Consider the following 20,434-nt stretch of genomic DNA (forward strand, 5'->3'; position numbering starts at 1 on the left):
TGAAAAAACGGTATTCTTCAGATTTCTGGCACCTCTTCTCTTTTTTGTGAGATGCCATTGATGATCTTAGAAGAGTTTCAAAAAATAAATAAAGCTGGAAATCGGATTTTAAGGCATTGAATTAATGAGAAGAAAATAAAAGTGAGATTCTGAGATTTCCTAATGCTTTTCCTTAATGTGTTCAAAGCACCTTTTTGTTTTGAATTCAGCAACAAGAATAAGAATTTCAGTACAGTAGGAGATTTATGTGTAGACAGCTTTTGGCTTATTTCTGGCATGTCTCCTTTCTGTCAGGTGGTGGTTTTATAACAGCACAATTTATTGAACTTGGCACCATGCTTACTCGTACTTATATGCAAGTCATGCTGTTTCAAATATGTCTTTGATGATTACAATTGACTGGATATTTAAGATTATCAGAAAAGGAACATCATAAGAGTTGTACCTAATAAAGAGTTTCAACTCTAAGTGTTTCAAAAAAAAAAAAAAAAAGAAGTGAAATGGCATTTATCCTGGTTCTTAGTGGAAATGTGGGTTTTTTAGCAAGTAGAGATGACTAAACAGGTGTATAGGTGAGCGTGAAAGAAGAGGCAGAACCCACCTGCTACAGGACATTGCATAAGTATCAAAGATTTACACACTTTGGAAGAATTGTCCCACTGTGTGCATACGAGTGTGTGTGTGTGTGTGTGTGTGTGTGTTCAGTTGGACTTGAGGTTCTGTTTTAAAGAATAGAAGGCTGTTTTCATTCTGAGTGAGAACCACTGTTAAACTGATGATGATCTGACACCTTACTCCTCTGTCTCGTGTTGAAGCCCCTGGAGGTGCTCCTGACAGAGGACTGAGACAGGGGATCTTTGCTGCAGACATGCGACTTAGAGTGAAGAAAAAGGTGATCTGCCCTGCAGGTGTAGAAGGAAATTTTCCCAAAAGGAAAATGGTCCAAATTCTTTGCCTATTTAGAAGATATTAGAAATGAAACAAAAATAAATGTAAAGAATTCAAGAAATGTTTGCATGGATATAGGAATTTACTGTGTGAGATCGTGTTTTTAAAATCCTTTGAAAATTAATTAAAATTTGGTGATTATACTTTTGTAGGTATACCCAGGAAAATGCTGGAAAGGAAAAGGAACGTGAATTACTTCTGGACCAGTCCTTTGAAATCAGGCAAATTAAGCTTAAATTTATTTTAACATCTTATTATACTTTTAATACTGGAGGCACAGTCTACACATATTTAGACATCCAAATATATTTTTACTTGTCTGTTTCTTTTAAATAATTATGTTTCTCTTTTAAAAAATTTCTCTTTCTATTTTATTATTTAAATTAATATTTAAATAAATTTATTCTTTAAGTATTTTTATTTTATGATGTTTCTCCTTTTGTTTCACATTGTCGGTGTAAAAAAGGTCCTGAATTTATCATTGTAGATTACTCTTCTTTTCCCTTGAATTAACCTGAAACTAAAAATGTGTTTTAAAAACTTTTGTTACTTGAAATAACAGTACAAACTATATTACGGTAGTTTCTTGCTCTACAATTAAAGATTTTATTAAAGAATTTTTATTATGAACCTATAAAAAGTTTCCTTTTAACCTTTATTAATAGAAGTGTTTGTACATACTGGTAACCAGTATATTCAGTAGTAAGCAGTTGTATTCTGCTTTTCTTATTTAATATTGTTTCATACACATATTTCCATTTACATCATAGTCTGTGCCAGGTTTTTTGTTTTTGTTTTTAAGCTGTTATAAATGTAATGCCATGAACAGCTTTGTGCATATCACTTTTTTCCTTTGGGTTATTACCTTGTAATGTGGGTCAAAATAGAATTTCTGACTCAGTAGCCAGATTAGACTTAACCTAACCTCATAAAAATGGTGAACCAGTTTCTCAGCAGTCCCACCAGTACTCACTTTTAATTTCACATCTTCCTTCGATCATTTGTAAAGTGCAAAGAGCACATGTGAGTCTTGCATTATATAGGCAAATATTAGGCAAGAAGTTTCTCTAGAAGATGTTGTGTCTTTTTGTGGCATGACATAAAAGCTAACCTGGCTTCAGCCTTTGTGATCTCACTGATTAAGTTATTTTCAATAAGTTTTTTTTTCTTTAATATTTGCAGTAAGACATTTATGAATGAGAAAATGAAAATAGAGGAGCGTATAAAGAAAGAGAAAGAGCATTATGAAGAGAGTCTTCAAAGGGCTGTGGATGCAGAGGTGAGTCCAGGACACTTGGTGACTGACAGATATGGCAGGATATCATTTGTTTACTTTGTGTTTAATTACACATGAGGCACGACAGCACTGCTGGGAGGTGTGGAGGCTGAGGGATATCCTTTCACCCATAATCCTACCTCCCTGGAACAGCCACTCTCTCCTTGCCTGTAGCTTTAAAATGTTTTACCTTTGTGCTTATTTATTACATAGCTGTACTCATAGTGTACACCACATTTTATAACCTGCTTATTTAACATAATTCAATCATTTTCCATGCTCTACACTTTTAATGGCTTCATCATATTTAATCAAGTGATGTACCATGAAGTAGCCAACCATAAAATCTATTTGCCAATGCTAGAAAAGGAACTTGAAAATAATCCATTTATTAAGAATATACTCTTCTCCCTGCAGAAGAATATATACCAATGTCAGTATACTATTTGAGAAACTACTGAGACAAAAATAATAATAATGACCTCTGGCTGTATTTTATTTAGTTCCTGAAATATGGTTGTCTTTGTTTTTCTAATTGAGAAGTAAATGTTATTTATTAGTGTATGTGTCTATGATTATTCTAGGAGAGTAAGGAAAAGCTTAGCTTATGCAGTCTGTAAACATGAGTCTTTCAGTGAAATATCAGCTATGCAACTGCTTTTCTAAAGAGAGGAAGGAAAAAAAAGTCCAAGTACTTCTACTTTGAGGATACTATGCCTGCATCTCTGTTCCCAAGTCATTCAGTTCCCATTTACTACCATTTGGCAAACAGGTTTGCCTGGTGGGCCCTGTCAAGGTTACTGACACCTGGATTAAAACAAGGCAGGTCTACATTTCCTGCAGTGACTTTTACAAAAATGGCCAGTTAGCTTGTGCGGGGAGCCAGAGAGTCTAAAGTTTTAAAAACATGCCCTAGAGCCTTTTGATGCCCTTTCTGATAACAGCTTCTCTGAGGCTTTTATTTTATTTTATTTTAATGCAGCTATTCTGTAATTATTTATTTATTTATGTATTTATTATTGAAGTATAGTTGATTTACCATGTTGTGTTAATTTCTGCTGTACAACAAAGTGATTCAGTTATACATATGTATATATATATACACATTCTTTTTTATATTCTTTTCCATTATGGTTTATCACAGGATACTGAATATAGTTCCCTGTGCTATACAGTAGGACCTTGTTTATCCATTCTATATATAATAGTTTGCATCAGCTAACCCCAAACTCCCACCACATTCCCCCCCTTCCCTCTCCCTTGGCAACCACAAGTCTGTTTCTCAGGCCTTTAAATTAGGTAGGGTTCAGCCTTGGGGTTGTTCTGCAGGGTCCTGGCCCTCTGCTCACCATGAACAGGACCATAGATTATGCACACCAGGTATATACATGTAGGTAACCTAGCTCTGTGCTTGTATATGGCTTAAGCAGTAAACCATGTGCAAAGTTTCATATCTGAGAAAAGTATCATTTTAGGTATATAATTTTACTGTCATCTTGTTATTCTATTTTCAAATCCAAAAGTTTTAATTCATGTTCACCTCAGAGAAATTATAACATAATTAAGTTCTGGTGATTTAAGGAGAAACTTGAAAGTGGTTTAGAATGTTTGTTTTAACAACCTTAAAATAGTTTTAGTTTTAAAATACTTACATTCTTGAATCTAATGGTAGGTATCTGTGCTCGAAAACTGGAAGGAGTTGGAAGTATATAAGTTACAGACCATGGAGTCGCAAGCCGAAGGGTTTCTTAAGAACCTGAAGCTAATGAGCAGGTATTGTGATGTCGCAGGTGTCTTTCCAGAAGTGTCAATGAGTAAAAAAAGGTTAGGGCTGATTTTAAAAAACTTACATTAGGACTACTTTATTTTTAATAGTTAATATAGTTAATACATATTCAATTATAGAAAAATCAAAACATGTAAACAAAAATGATAAAAATTATCCTAATTCTAAATTGAGCTATAACTAGCTAATATTTTGCAGTAAATCCATTAAGTATTTGAAAAAAAAAATTTATATATAGTTTTCACTAAGTAGTGTACAGGAAGCTTCCTTTCATATCAATAATTGTGTTTCTCCAACCTAATTTTAAAAGGTTAAATAGTATTCCAGTGTACAAACGTGTCATGATTTATTAAATACCACTGTAGTGGGAGAGTTGGGTTGTTTGCACATATTGTTAATAAAAGCTGTACTGTAGCAAGTATCCTTATAACTAAAGTTTTATCCTTATAGCTAAATTATTAGTCATTTCCATGCAATAAATAAATTTCTGGAATGAAGATCACATTTTTAAGGCTTTTTAAACAATTGCCTTCTGTAAGAATAGTTACTTAACAGTCTTAATGGGAGCGTATGGGAATGTCACTTCAAAAGATATTTACATCTGGTCATTTTTTTTCAACCCTCTGTAATCTTTATCTGTTTTTCTTTCTTTTGCTTTGTTTTTGGAATAAGGTTTACCTGGGAATCCTAGAGGGTCTCCTTCAGTCTAGCATTTAGCACTTTTCTATATAGAGTTTTGCACATGGGATTACTTTTCATCTGGTCCTTTTATCATATTCCACACACAGGTTTGGTTTTTTTTTTTTAAACATCTTTATTGGAGTATAATTGTTTGACAGTGTGTTAGTTTCTGCTGTATAACAGAGTGAATCAGCTATACATATAAATATATCCCCATATCCCCTCCCTCTTGCATCTCCCTCCCACCCTCCCTTTTCCACCCCTCTAGGTGGTCACAAAGCACCAAGCTGATCTCCCTGTGCTATGCAGCTGCTTCCCACTAACTATCTGTTTTACATTTGGTAGTGTGTATATGTCCATGCCGCTCTCTCGCTTCGTCCCAGCTTACCCTCCCCCTCCCCATGTCCTCAAGTCCATTCTCTACGTCTACATCTTTATTCCTGTCCTGCCCCTAGGTTCAATAGAACCATTTTTTTTAGATTCCGTATATATGTGTTAGCATATGGTTTTTGTTTTTCTCTTTCTGACTTACTTCACTCTGTATGACAGACTCTAGGTCCATCCACCTCACTACAAATAACTCAATTTCGTTTCTTTTTATGGCTGAGTAATATTCCATTGTATATATGTGCTACATCTTCTTTATCCATTCATCTGTCAGTGGACACTTAGGTTGCTTCCATGTCCTGGCCACTGTAAATAGTGCTGCGATGAACATTGGGGTGCATGTGTCTTTTTGAATTATGGTTTTCTCAGGGTATATGCCCAGTAATGGGATTGCTGGGTCATATGGTAGTTCTATTTTTAGTTTTTTAAGGAACCTCCATACTGTTCTCCATAGTAGCTGTATCAATTTACATTCCCACCAACAGTGCAAGAGAGTTCCCTTTTCTCCACACCCTCTCCAGCATTTATTGTTTGTAGATTTTTTGATGATGGCCATTCTGACCAGTGTGAGGTGATACCTCACTAAAGTTTTGTTTTGCACTTCTCTAATGATTAGTGATGTTGAGCGTCCTTTCATGTGTTTGTTGGCAATTTGGGTATCTTCTTTGGAGAAATGTCTGTTTAGGTCTTCCGCCCACTTTTGGATTGGGTTTGTTTTTTGTTTTGTTTTGTTTTTATAAATTTGTTTGTTTTTATTTTTGGCTGTGTTAGGTTTTCGTAGCTACGTACGGGCTTTCTCTGTTTGTGGCGAGCGGGGGCTACTCTTCGTTGTGGTGCGCAGGCTTCTCATTGTCATGGCTTCTTTTGTTGCGGAGCACAGGCTCTAGGCACGTGGGCATTGTGGCACGCGGGCTCAGTAGTTGTGGCTCGTGGGCTTTGTTGCTCTGTGGCATGTGGGATCTTCCCGGACCAGGGGTCGAACCTGTGTCCCCTGTATTGGCCGGCAGATTCTTAACCACTGCACCACCAGGGAAAGCCCGGGTTGTTTGTTTTTCTGATATTGAGCTGCATGAGCTGCTTGTATATTTTGCAGATTAATCCTTTGTCATTGCTTCCTTTGCTAATATTTTCTCCCATTCTGAGGGTTGTCTTTTCATCTTGTTTATGGTTTCCTTTGCTCTGCAAAACACTTCCTAACACCATACACAAAAATAAATTCAAAGTGGATTAAAGACCTAAATGTAAGGCCAGACACTATAAAACTCTTAGAGGAAAACGTAGGCAGAACACTCTGTAACATAAATCACAGCAAGATCCTTTTTGACACACCTCCTAGAGAAATGGAAATAAAAACAAAAATAAACAAATGGGACCACACACGGATTTTGACTTCTTAATTCCTAGTGCTTTTTGATTTAAATTTCAAACCCTCAGTGTTGAACCAGAGATTCTGTGGGTTATGGAAAAACAGTTTTATTGTATAGTTCTTTATTTCTTCATTTTTCAAGATTAAGTTTTTTTCACATGAGAAAACCTTTCTGATTAAAGGTAAATTGATATGCTGATTCAGATTACAGGACTAGTACAGCTGAGGTTGAGACCACGTGGTGTTCAGTTGCCAGTATGCAGCACAACTGTAGGCTATGCGTTGTGGTGCATCTGGGAAACAGACATCTCAGGCCTCATTTTATCTAATGGTATTGACTCCTTATTAAGCCTCACAGTACACGGCGATTTTTCTTAGGGAGTCTGTGCTAATTCTGCTCATTCCACCACAGCATAGCAAAAGAGGAAAGCCATAAAAGCAATGTTGTGGTTTTCCTTTAAGATGTATACTGAGAACTGACACCATCGCGGATTGGTAGTGTTCCTGATCTTCTCAATTAGGAGTAGAAAGCTTGTCTGTCACTTTCAGTGGAGCAGATTCATGAGGTGCTGAGAAGTTTCACAGCCTGTTAGACACCCACCACTGTATTTTACAGTAAGGTGGGGATGAGGGTTTTATTGGGATGTTTCCAGGCGGCCTTTTTTTTGGTTTGTTTTTCAATACAAAGATAGCCTTTGATGTTAAATATGAAGATGTCAGCTGAAGAGTGTCTGATCTTCAAATTTGGGGACTGAAATTAAAATTCAGGAGATTATTTGCTCTCTGCCTACCAGTTTTGGGATTTGGATTAGATCAACAGTTAAAGTTTCCTAAAGTGTAGTGACTTTGTAAGATATACAGTTCTTGAAAAATAGTTGTTTTTTTGTGTGTGATCATGTTTCTCTCGTGTGTAAATGTTTATTTTCATTTGTACTTTAGTACTTTCAATTTAAAAAAATTTTTAAGTGGACATTAGCAGTTTTATAAATTTTTCTACTTTCTCAGTGATTCTGCAGCATATCCTGTCATGGAATATGACATACATTCATGGGAATCATTTCTTTCTAATGTTAGAGAAGAAATTGAGAAAGCAAAGGTAAGTTATAAAGTATTTTATAATTCTGTCAAAATCTATCTGATGGTTATAATTCTAAGGAGGTCATGTCATATTAAAACTATTTCTTTTTTGAGCTGTTCAAGACAATATTTATTTTTTGTTGTAATTAAGAATTTTTCATGAAAGAAATGCTATCTTCTTAACTCTCTTTAAACTCAGCCCTTGATTGTTAAGATTAGAAAAGTTATGTTTTATGAGGCTGTAGAGCATTCTGATTAATAAGGACTTATTTTGAACTTCTTTCCTTGCAACTCAGTTATATTTCTTGGAAAACGGTTGAGCATTTGTTATGTACATGTATAGTAAGGGGGAAAAATATTATTTGACAGTTGTGGTTTTCTCTTGGAATTTGTTAGAAAAACTTAACATTTTTCCTTCTACCTACAGTCTCAGTTTGAAGAACAAATTCAAGCAATTAAAAATGGTTTTCGGCTCAGTGAACTTTCTAAAGTGCAGATTTCTGAGCTTTCGTTTCCTGCCTGTAACACAGTAAGTCTATTACATCTTTTTTTTTTTTTTTTGAAGGAAAGAGAACAGAAAAGGAGTGAAGCACAATTTCTTTCTTAACTGGCCAAAAGTAGTTTGTTGTTATTGTTTTGGGAGTGGGCATGAGATGGATTAACAGTTGCCTTAATGTTTTCATTAAGTGCTAGGTTAAGCCCTGTGAGGGCTGCCCTTACTTGCCCCTCACCCTGTGACCCTTCGGTCAATGCATTCAGCGTCTTAGATTGTAGGCTCTGGAGCTGCAGTCAGAAGCCTCATCTTGAGCGTCTTTTTCTCCCCAATACCTTGCACACTAAGCATTCATACTTACTGTGGATTCATCTGCAAAAAAAAAATGGTTTAAAACGTTAAAAAGATTAGCCACCTTGGACTGATTAAATTTTCTATTGAGCGCCAGTTTTTTTCTCTCCATAGAAAAAGTTTTTTCTCTCCATTGAACTGAGTAAGAAACAGAGTTTTATTTAGAATTAAAGATCACTTATTTATAGTGTTTCCAAGTTCTTATAGCAGATATGGAAGGGGGAAAAGCATTAGATATCAATAGAATATTTTACTATTAATTTTTAACTCTAGCTTATGTAATTTTAAAATTCAAAACCTTGGGAACTCTCAGTGTGCCAGGAGCTTGAGTAATAAGTACCCCTAAAAATGATTTACTTTGTGTGTCATTTCCCTGCTGTTCATTCATTGGGTATTTAGTGGTGATCAAGATTAGATGTGGTCTGTGCCCTCAAAGTGCATATGGGTTTAAGAAAGAGAGACTTTAAACCTATAATTATAAGCAAAATGTGCCAAGATTTTTCACAGGAACATAGAATGCTCTGGCAGCATAAATTAGGAGGAACTAACCTAACCCAGAGGCCTAGGCCTCGGCAGAAGCTCCGCTGTTGGAAGTCTCCGTGAGTCAGAGATCTGGAATAGGAATTAACCAGGCAAAAGGAGTAAGGGGGTGTGTGTTTGAGGAGGGGTGTGTGGTGTGATGTTTGCAGGGTCAGAGTGTTCCAAGTGGAAGAAGCAGCATATTTGGAGGCTAGAAAAAAAGAGAATACCCTCCTTTCATAGCTATAAAAGAAGTCCACGATGACAAAGGGGACGATAGGGAGAAAGATTATAATATCGTACCCATGGGCCGGAACAAAGGGAGCCTTATTAAGGTGTAAGGTGTGTTCAGCAGTGTGGACTTTCCCTCAGGTCACTAAGAAGCCAGTATAAGTTTCAAGTTAGGGAACGACATCAGCATTGTACTTGACGATCAGCTTGACTGCAGTGTGGAGATGTGGTGGGAGAGGGAGCTGAGTGAGCGATTTCCAGCCAACCAGTTACAGCTCAGTGTCCCCAGCCGTGTCCTGGCTCAGAGAGGCAGCGGGGCTGGAGGGAAGAGAACAGATTTGAGGGGTGTGCAGGAGGTCAGTTGAAAGAATGGTGCTGCTTGTGAGATTGGGGCTCCGTGTGAGTATGTTGGGGAGTCGAGGATGACTCTGGGTTTCTGTCAGTGAGGTGGCACCGGAGGAAGGGCAGGGTGAGGGGGACTGCCCTGAGGCGGGGTTTGAAGACATAGGGCTTGAGTGGCCTTGGACTCAGTCACCCACGTGGATCTGCCCATTAGGAAGTTTGGATGTGCAGATTTGGATCTCAGGAAGATATTCTAGACTGGAATCTTTTTGAAAGTGGGCATTGTGGATTTCCCCGGTGGTCCAGTGATTAGGACTCTGCGCTTCCACCGCAGGGGGCATGGGTTCGATCCCTGGTCGGGGAACTGAGATACTACATGTGGCACTGCGCGGCCAAAAAAAAAACAGTGGGCGTTATCCTCAGTGAGCACACAGTCAGCGAGGCACGAGAGGGCGTAGCACGGCTGGGGTGGAGATCACACCTCTGACAACATGAGGGGCAGCCGCACTTCAGGCGTGGACGGCGGCAGGGCTGCGGGGAGAGCTGAGCAGGGGCCCAGCGGATGGGACGGAAGCCAGCAGTGTGGAGCCATGAAGAGCTCATTTTGAGAAAGAGAAGGTGGCCAGCAATTTTTAAGGACAAGACGTTTAATTTGTTGTAATTCAGATCCTGTGCACTTGAGCAGCCAGGTTTCATTATAGTTGTGCTTAATCGTTAGTCTTTGTTCACGGATGTAACGCTTAGTGATCCAGCCACTGTGCTGTGTTCCTTGTAGATTCAGCCTAAGTTACTTGCTGAGTCTTCAGACCATGAGGATCAAGGCCCCTCCACTTCTACGAGTCACAGGACTGGAGACCGAACAGCAGTTCCCGAGGAATCAAGTCTGGTCTCTGCTACTGATGGCCCAGTGGAGTCGCCCTCCTGTGAGCCGGAAGCCGGCCGGCGGCCAGAGTGTGAGAGCCCCGGCCAGGCAGCGCGGTCAGAGCCAAGCCCGGTGGCTGATCGGAAGTCACCTGTTGCTCCAGGACGTGCCACCCGTTCAAGCCAGTCTCCAAAGAAGCCGTTCAATAGTATTATTGAGCACCTGTCAGTGGTGTTCCCGTGTCACAGCAGGTACGAATCTAAAATGTCTGCACCTCTGTTAAGTGCTTTATTGAACTGAGGTTTCCTGATTAGATAACGTTACAGCCAATTAGGGGCTGAAGTGGAAAGGACTGCATAATTGTTTTACTCAGACAAGCGCTGCACTTTTTCCTTTTGTAGACATAGAAGTGAGCAGTTTCAAAACAATAGATTGAAAACATTGAACACTGGTTAATCAACACTCATCAGAACCCATGGCAGTTTGCTAAGATTTTGATGAACTCAGTAACTCTCCAGCACTAGTTAGGGAATCACTAAATGAACTGCAAAACATTAGTTTTACATTATTTCAGGGAAAAAAAATCTCACATATAGCAAAGAAGGCAACAGCAACTTACACCTCGTTGGACAGCACCTCTGATTTGTTAGAGGTGTGAGGCTGACAAGGCTAGATGTAATCTGCTAGTGAGTCAGGTGTGTGAGCATGTTACAAAGGGATCCTTATGAGGGTGAGGAGAGCTGCTTTTTTGGCGGGGTTGGGTCGGGGGAGTATAGTTGATTTACAGTGGCGTATTAGTTTCTGCTGTACAACAAAGTGAATCAGTTGTACATTTACGTATATCCACTCTTTTTTAGATTCTTTTCTCATGTAGGTAATTACAGAGCATTGAGTAGAGTTCCCTGTGCTATACAGTAGGTCCTTATTAGTTGCCTATTTTATATATAGTAGTGTGTATATGTCACGCCCAGTCTCCCCATTCATCCCCTCCCCCCCAGAAACCATAGATTTGTTTTTTATGTCTGTGACTATTTCTGTTTGGTAAATAAGTTCATTTGTACCATTTTTTTAGATTCCACATATAAGCAATATCATATATTTGTCTTTCTCTGTCTGACTTACTTCACTCAGTATGACAGCCTCTAGGTCCATCCACGTTGCTGCAGATGGGGAGAGTTGCTTTTAACTAAGTCAGCCAGAGTTGTCATTCAGGCACTTCAGCAGTGCCTCTGCATCAGCCTCTGACCTCACTCCAGATTGGTGCGAGGGGACAGAGGTACTCCTGGTCTCTGCCTGGAGAGAAGATGAAGTGGAGGGAATGTCTCTGGGATACAGCTCAGAAGAGAGGAATCCACATTCAGGAATGACCCTCTGCACCTTCCATGTTATTTCTGTCTTTGACACAATATTAGTCACAGTCTTTGAGATTATACTTTTGAAACACAGTAGTTAACGGCCAAACTTGATGTTTTGCATTTGTCAGTGTAGCCCTGCCCATTTGGAAATAAGTATATCTTGTCTGCACATGGGCATGTTTAGCCCTGCCTAAGTTTGATAAACATTGTAAGTTCTCTCAATAGCAGTTACCATGCAAATCAGTAAAAATAGTCAAGTTGTAATTACCAAAAGTACATTACAAATAAAATTGTTTGCAATCCTGACTAAATCTGGCAGAATATAAACCACCAAATAGATATGCATCCTAATTTTCTTCATGTTAAAGCATATGAGGTATTAGTGCTACAGATACCAAGTTCCTACTGATTAACGATATAAATCACATCCACTGCTACCTATGAAAAACTCAGGCTTTGAAAACTTTGTTGTTGGTTACATTTTTAAAGGGAAGAAGTCAACAAAACTAGTTTGTTCTTAGATAGAAAGAGATTTTATTGATTTCAAGTCAGATCCAGTGGCGTCTGATCATTCATTGATTTTGCTTAAAGCTACAGGATATCCAGGCTGTAAGAAGTCAGGTTTCTAAGTAGAGATGGAGATCTCAAATGGATCTATCAGATACACCGTTACTTTGAAAGTCTATTAGAACAAATATTTAGAAATAATATTGGAATTTTCATAGTGCTTTGAAAGAGTGATTTTGCTGCTCTCTGTAGTAACTGTTGTTTACAAATGAATTATTTGTGTGTATTTGATTTTGTTTCTTTTTGCTGTTGGGTTAATATTGGCCCATAATATTTCTTTGCAGCAGAAAACTTTAACTTTCTCTTGACATTATCCCCACTTTCCCTTTCAGCACCGAGCTTGCTGGTTTTATTAAAAAAGTGAGAAACAAAAACAAGAACTCGCTCTCAGGATTGAGTATTGACGAAATTGTCCAAATAGTGACAGAACACATTCTAGATGAAGAGAAAAAGAAAAAGGTCAGTATTTCATTTAGATTCAATAAAATGTTCCACTTTATTCTTATTTATTTATAAAATAAGAGAATTGTGGGAAAAAATGCTTCCAACCCCAAAATGGAGAGCAATTTAGTAGACAGAAGAGGGTCAAGTTTTTGGGTAACTGAACTTGCTTCCCTGCTCCATGTTCTTGCTGCAGCCAAATCCAGGAAAGGATAGGAGGCCATCTGAGCCCAGCTCTGCTGCTTCTGTGACCAGGGCCACCCAGGGCCCGCCCTCCGTGGTTGTTGGATCATCACCCAAAAGCAAGGGGCAGAGGACAGACGACGTCCCTGTGAGTGTTGCATGTGTGACCGTAGAGTCAGTGCTGTTCTTCTGATGAAGAACAAGAAGGAAACAGAACTACTAATCCATGATTTAGCCCCATTTTTCTAGATTGAATTTATTTGATCTTGAAATTGGAAACCAAGTTTAGACGTACTTGAGTGTTTCATTAGGAGAGCCAGTGAATGGCGAGGTTGTCTCTCCATTTTTACGGGTAGCTCGGGGCCCCTGCGTGTAGTGACAAGAAGAGCTGTGACCACATTGTGGGAACTGGGCCTGTGAATGGTCATATAAATTCACTTTTTATATCAAGTGTGAATAGTTGGAAAAATTGATTTTTGGATAATTTTCTTCTATGTGTGACCATGGGCTTTGGAATAACACAGACTTGGTTCCATCACTTAGTAACACTGTGAGCTCGAATCATATCTGCTTGTTTGGGTCGTTGTGGGGATGAAGTGCTGCCGTAGAATAGGCAGAGTCAAGCACTGTGCTTGGGAAAGGCTGGTTGCTTCCCTTCTCTCTCCCCTCAAGGAGCGCAGGGGGCACACAGGAATGAGCCCATTAAATTAACTTGCCTTTAATTTGATACACTGATTTAGATTGTTTGTTGTCCTCTCAGACAATGAGAATGTTACAGTTACACAGAATTTTTTTTTTATTATTAAATTATTTATTTATTTATGGCTGTGTTGGGTCTTCGTTTCTGTGCGAGGGCTTTCTCTAGTTGTGGCAAGTGGGGGCCACTCTTCATTGCGGTGCGCGGGCCTCTCATTATCGCGGCCTCTCTTGTTGCGGAGCACAGGCTTCACACGCGCAGGCTCAGTAATTGTGGCTCACGGGCCCAGTTGCTCCGCGGCATGTGGGATCTTCCCAGACCAGGGCTCGAACCCGTGTCCTCTACATTGGCAGGCAGATTCTCAACCACTGCGCCACCAGGGAAGCTCCACAGAACTTTTTATAAAGTACTGTTCTGTCTGTGGTGTCAGTTGATAGGGCGTTATAACTGTCTTTATGAATGAGGAATCCGAGGCACAGGTGACGCACGCATCTTGCCAGTGTTCCTTCCTTCGATTGGAGCGCAGCGTCCTCAACACACTGACCAGCTCATGCTGGGGACTGTGCATTAGGGACTGAACGTGTGGTTGAAAGAGAGGTGGTCACCTGGGCGGCTCACAGCCGTGGGCTCCAGATTGAATTCTGGTGTAGAGCACATTTCCCTTTTTTGTCCAACTATAGTATCACAGTTCAGGTGAAATTGAAATCAGAAGAGTTGCAGGCCCCATAGTGGAGTCAGCAGTGCAAGACTGCACAAAGAGCGCTGGTTTGCTGACTTGAGCTAAGCAATGAATCTTTTTTGTGAACTCGTTTTTATGCCTCCCATACATTTTCACTTTCCGCTACCCTTTGGAGACTTTCTGCATCACATACACTCAGGTCCCAGAGGGTCTCACCCCAAAGGGAAAGCTTATGATCATGCAGAGCATTCCTGCAGGGCCTGGCTGGAGTCCCCTCCCTCTCTCAGGGGTGTTCCTGCTGGTCACGTGCTCTGTGGTCGAACAACCAGGTCAACTTCTTGGCATTCTCATTGATGTGTGAGTGTGCGTGTGAACTCCTTTGTGTGCGTGTGTGTGTGTGCGCACGCGTGCGTCTGTGTGCTTGTTGGCCATCCCAAGATAGACCATAATCACCTTTTGGAAAGAGATTGCTTTCTACTTCATGGTTGATGTTGATAGTAATAAAGGTGTAAAAGCTGACTTATAAGAATAATATGTATTGGGCTTCCCTGGTGGCGCAGTGGTTGAGAATCTGCCTGCTAATGCAGGGGACACGGGTTCGAGCCCTGGTCTGGGAAGATCCCACATGCCACGGAGCAGCTGGGCCCGTGAGCCACAATTGCTGAGCCTGCGCGTCTGGAGCCTGTGCCCCGCGACGGGAGGGGCCGCGATAGAGAAAGGCCCGCGCACCGCGATGAAGAGCGGTCCCCGCACCGCGATGAAGAGTGGCCCCCGCTTGCCGCAACTGGAGAAAGCCCTCGCACGAACCGAAGACCCAACACAGCCAAAAATAAAAATAAATAAATAAATAAAATCAAGTAAAACTTTAAAAAAAAAAAAAAAAAAGAATAATATGTATTGAAACTGGGACTTAATTTGCTAATCATAGGTAGTTTTTAAAAAATTCGAAGTAATTTGCTTTGTATTTTTTAAAATTAATTAATTAATTAATTTAAAATTTTATTTTTGTTTGTATTGGGCCTTCGTTGCTGTGTGCGGGCTTTCTCTAGTTGCGGTGAGCAGGGGCTACTCTTTGTTGCGGTGGGCGGGCTTCTCATTGCGGTGGCTTCTCTTGTTGCGGAGCACGGGCTCTAGGCACATGGGCTTCAGTAGTTGTGGCACATGGGCTCATTAGTTGTGGCTCGTGGGCCCTAGAGCGTGTGGGCTTCAGTAATTGTGGCTCACGGGCTCTAGAGCACAGGCTCACTAGTTGTGGTGCACAGGCTTAGTTGCTTCGCGGCATGTGGGATCTTCCTGGACCAGGGCTCGAACCCATGCCTCCTGCATTGGCAGGCAGATACTTAACCACTGCACCACCAGGGAAGTCCCTGCTTTGTATTTTTAAATTACAAAAGTTTTGTGGTTCATAATAGAAGATCCAAATAAAAAGAGCATATAAAGAACCCCAAAACCCACCCTCTAAGGGTAACCAGTGCTGTCACATCAGTATATATTTTTCTAAACTCTTTTGTATCTGTGTGTATATGTGAATTTAGTCAACTGTACATATATTTGTGGTTTTTTTTTTTCAATTAGAAATATATTGTGCCCACTTTTCCATACTAGGAAATGGTCAAGTTAACCGTGGATTTTTCTGAACTTTGCAGAGGCCTTAACCTGCCCTTTCCCCAGGGTTGACGCCTCCATTTCCTCCCAGACCCTTCCCTGGGGGGCCGCAGAGAGGAGTGAGAGCACATCTGTCCCATTGCTGCAGCGGCGACAGTGCCATGGGAAAGACAGAAAACCCCGTGCAGCAGTTCAGGGTTTCATAGCCTTCAGGCACTGCCCCCAGCTGTACTCCCTGACCTTAACCCACTGCCAGGGCTGCATTCATTCACTTTCTTGACAGTTTATGGAGTCTCAGTTTGGGGCCAGGTTCCTTGCCAGCTGCTAAGAGCACAGGTAAGCAAGGCCATTTCCTGCCTTCAGGGTGCTCAGAGTTAAGACGGGGAGTGAGAGTCGAAGTTAATGATGCGGTGTGGGGTGAATGCTGTGAGCTGTAGGGAGAGCTTCATGCCTGGTGTTCTAGGGTGGCACTCTGCTTTCACACGGAACACGCTGTCTGTGCTCACCAGACTGTGAGCGGCTAGGGCCGCAAGCCCTCCCATTCATCTCTGCGTCACTGTGCCCCGCACAATCCCTGACCATGGATGTTTGCTGAATGAGCCATCAGTTCGTTTTGTTTTGATTTATACAAGTAATCCACATTCATGGAAACTTTAGAAAAGTAGCAAAGAAAAAAGTTAAATCTCTCAACCAAAAGTAGCCAGTAACCACTGTTAACATTTTATATCTTTCCAGACTCTTTTCTAGGCATCTCTATATATACACATTCTCTTTATTTTTAAAAAATTGAATTATATATTCATACGATACATACTGTTCTGTAGCCTACTTTTATTCAGAGAGTTTTTGTGACTAACTTTCCACGTCAAGGATTATGGAATTCCGTCATGATTTTAATCAGCCCCATGATAATCCATAGTGTAGAGATGTCATAATTTATTACTGTCTCCAACTGTTAGATAATTAGATGAACAATTAATTTGTAATATTCAGCTAGTACCATACTTTAGGTATGGGTTGGGGTAAGTAGATATTTGTAGTATTTTAGCTGGGAATGAGTTAACCACATAAAACATTTTTTTCTCTGAGAAAATTAAAACTTTATTTTTTCCTAAGAAATGTTATTAATAAGTTGTTCCCTCAGTCTCCTTAACTATAATTGAGAATAATTTGCCACCTTAGCTGTGAAAGTTCTGGAAGGCCACTTGTAAGAAGAGCTCATGTAGTAAGAAGAAATTTAGTTATTCTTTACTATTGAGATGCATTTGTTTCCACAGGTGTCCGGTGCAAATTCCTGTGAAATATGCCTAGAAGTATTCAAATCCAAAAATGTACGTGTGCTGAAATGTGGGCACAAGTTTCACAAAGGGGTAAGAATTCTCCTTGGCCATCCTCATGTCATGCCTTTTGACTATGGAGTATTTTGAAAATAAAAAGGGACTTTGTTTTCTAGGCTTCAGTACTTGCATTTTCAGAGCACCTTCTAAAGCTCCTCATGTCTGTGATGATTGTCTCCCCCCCAGACAGCGATGCTGCAGGAAGGGGTGCGGATTCCTGGGCCCCGCAGCGTGCGCTGTGCACACTGTCCTCTCCTCTGTGTCATGAGTGGAAAAGAGCAGTTGGCTCCATCAGTTGCTGAAAGTCAAAGCAATACTAGTTCCTTAGAAGTCAGTTTTCTATACGCATCAGTTTCTTATATGCCTGGTCAAACAGGCACACAGTGCAGCAGTTTGTCAGTTCAGTGCAGTATGTGAAGTCAGTTTAACATTTTAGAGGAGAGAAACTAAGCCTAACTGGGTGCACTGTGCCTGATCCTGGGACGTTCTGGCCTGTGCCCTTCCAAGATCTGTGGTAACTGTTGTGGTGTTTTGGGTGCTGTGAGCATTTGTCCTGCACCCCTGCTGCTGGGTTAGAGCAGATCAGGTCTCTGCCCTGTCAGTGTAGGGAATCCCTGAGAAAAGGGATACACACAGTATACTCGCTAGAAACAGTCCAGACAGCTTGCTGTCTCCCGCGTGGCCTGCTTTCTTCCTCCTTCCCGGGAAGGGGTATCCTGCCTGGGCTCTCGAACTTACACACACACTCGGCTCTGTAGCAGCAGCAGGCCAGCCGGGAGCACGCTGGGTAGACAGGCTCCAGTGAGGCTGTGTGGCGTGCAGGCTGGTGGGATGGGCAAGGAACAAGACCAGACAGACAGGGTGAGTCCAAGGGCCAGCCTCTAGAAGTCAGGGCGGCTGAAGCACGAGACTGGAGCAGGGTGTGGGGGGATGGGAGGGCAAGGCCATGCCCGAGGGTCAGACCCTGAGTGTTCAGGTCACATTCTGAGCTGGGTTTCTCTGTTCCTGGAGCTTGGTCCAGACCCCTACCCTGAGCAGGCTCTGGTGTCCCTGGGTGTTGGGTGGCCCCAGGCCCTACCAGGTGTCACAGTGAGGTGAGCCGTGTCTGCTGAGGTGAGCGGTCCGGGAGGGCTGAGGGTCCATGTGCTCCTAGAGGCACTGGCTAATTGTCTTTCCTCATTTCAGTGCTTCAAGCGGTGGCTTAAGGAGCAGAGCACTTGCCCAGCCTGCCTGGCTCGTGATCTCCTGTCAGAAGAGTAGCCTGCCCTTCCGGAAGAGGCCCACCCACTATTCTAGGTAGTTACAATTCACTAAAGAGTATGTACTGTTTGTTGAGTTGGAAGAATAACGATATACTACCTTTGACATAAAAAGCAACATGTGAAGATTCTTTGCACCGTGTGTCACAGCGCTAATAAATGGAGATCTTTCATATAGTTGACAGTAAGTAGTTTCCCAACTCTGACTAGCCACGTACTAATTGCCAGATGGTGGCTGATGACGTTATGTGTGACCGCACCCTCACGTTGCTGGGGCCGCTGCAGAGGCGCGCTCTGCGACGGAAGGAGAGTGCGGGGGGCGCCCCAGAGCAGGGCGGAAGTGATAAGTGGACGTCCGCGACCTGTTACGGTGCCCCACGGTGAAGTTTTTTGAGATCAGTATTCCTAAACAGATGCCTACATTTTTCCTTAAGGATTCTGCATTTTAAAAAATGGGCTTAAGCAAACCACATTTGAATGGTTAATGTTAAAATATTGGCTGATTCAGACCAAAAGATTCAGATCTCCCCTTCATGTGATTTTGATTTTTCATTTCATTATTTTATTTCTCCCCAGTAGATTTATAAGTGCTTGTTTTTCATCTTTTAAAGACATAATGATTTTTGAAAATCACACAAAAAACTTATTAACATCAGCCAAGACTTTTTTTAACCCCTAAAATTGAGGCTCCGTATTCATTATCCCAGCCCCACACTGGGAACTTACTCTGAATACTTCACTGTTCTCATGAGTGATGTTGTCCCTCTTTATGAGTTAGACAAGTGTTCGGGTGTCTCTGTCTAGCACACAGTGGGCACTTTCCTTATCCTACCACCAAAAAGAGACACTTGTGTAATTAGACAGTCCTGAGGTGTCCCTGTTACAATTGTTCGGTGTTTGACATTTGTGTAGAGTAATGCATGCACTCTTGTACTGTGGCCTGAGAACAAACCTGTAACTGCATTAGAAACTGTTAAAAAATTAGTTCTCTTTAGTGACTTCATAGGCAGTAGTAGTAAATACAGAAACATGAATTGTGGACACATTCCATTTCTCTCAAACAGGAAGGGTCAAAAAATGTTTTTCCGTGTGTTCTTTGTTACCCCCTAGAAGCTCACAGCCCCAAGTTCATGAGCTGATTTGGTCGCTTCCCTCTGCCTTGGTTCCCTGTGAGTTTTGATGTCTTAGTGACTTAGTGCATAGAAGCTTCCTCCATATTTTGAAGCAGGTCCCTAAAACATTGTCTGCATGTTCAAAATAACTGAGGACTTGTAGATATGAAGATACACAGGGTCCAGTTTGTAGCAGCAGGTACAAAGGGAAAGAAGAGCAGCTGGAGAGAGAGAGAGAGAACGTGTTTTGTACATAACTTCAAACAAATACTTGTGAACATGCCTTACACACATCCTGTAAGTGTCGAAATAAAAAGCATTCTAAAATAGCATCAGTTTACTGTCGTGTTATCTGTTCTTTGTCAAATAATTTAAAGTATTCTACTTGAAAATTCAAGACATACATTACGCTGACATTTTAAAAGGGGACTTCATTTGGAAAGAAGAGCCGTGGTATGTCTGAGGAGTCTAACCAAGAGGTCTCGGGACGTTTTAGAGCCCGGATCGAACACATCCTCTGTGCCTAAACAGAGGTTGCTAAACTCGAGTTCACAAGACTGGCTGTTGAAATTTGTGAATGCAAAGATTATACAGAGATGGTAGAGTTTACTGTTTAGGCTAGAACAAGAGGTTTTTCACGTGAATACACGTGAAAATGTTAAAGTTAATCAAATTGCATTTCTCAGTATTGACTCTTTTGAGGTACTTGTGGATGGGTAGGAGACATTTGGTCCACACCAAAATGTCCTTGATATTTGGTCCTGTCCAAAACCATTTGGCATGGACCAAATATGCTTATGGATGTTTTAGATGGGGCCAGATTTCAAGGACCTTTTGGTCCTTGTGGATTCATGAGAAGGGCTTCCCTTTTAGAGGACCT

General features: G+C 41.0%; 1 protein-coding gene across 12 annotated transcripts in view; it reads left to right on the top strand.

Annotated features, from left to right (window-relative positions):
- Window positions 1-19,884, top strand: part of TTC3 (tetratricopeptide repeat domain 3) — a 144,139-nt gene extending 124,255 nt beyond the window's left edge. For all 12 annotated transcript variants that reach the window (XM_007183754.2, XM_007183757.2, XM_057545599.1 and 9 more), the window contains 10 exons: window positions 1,101-1,169; window positions 2,131-2,227; window positions 3,897-3,997; window positions 7,450-7,540; window positions 7,949-8,050; window positions 10,233-10,570; window positions 12,574-12,700; window positions 12,879-13,013; window positions 17,124-17,216; window positions 18,369-19,884. In XM_007183754.2, the coding sequence (XP_007183816.2) occupies window positions 1,101-1,169; window positions 2,131-2,227; window positions 3,897-3,997; window positions 7,450-7,540; window positions 7,949-8,050; window positions 10,233-10,570; window positions 12,574-12,700; window positions 12,879-13,013; window positions 17,124-17,216; window positions 18,369-18,443 (1,228 nt within the window). In that variant the 3' untranslated portion in view covers window positions 18,444-19,884. The remainder of the gene's footprint in view (window positions 1-1,100; window positions 1,170-2,130; window positions 2,228-3,896; window positions 3,998-7,449; window positions 7,541-7,948; window positions 8,051-10,232; window positions 10,571-12,573; window positions 12,701-12,878; window positions 13,014-17,123; window positions 17,217-18,368) is intronic.
- The last annotated feature ends 550 nt before the right edge of the window (window positions 19,885-20,434 follow it).

This window comes from Balaenoptera acutorostrata, chromosome 4 (genome assembly GCF_949987535.1).
Source record: "Balaenoptera acutorostrata chromosome 4, mBalAcu1.1, whole genome shotgun sequence".
NCBI lineage: Eukaryota > Metazoa > Chordata > Mammalia > Artiodactyla > Balaenopteridae > Balaenoptera > Balaenoptera acutorostrata.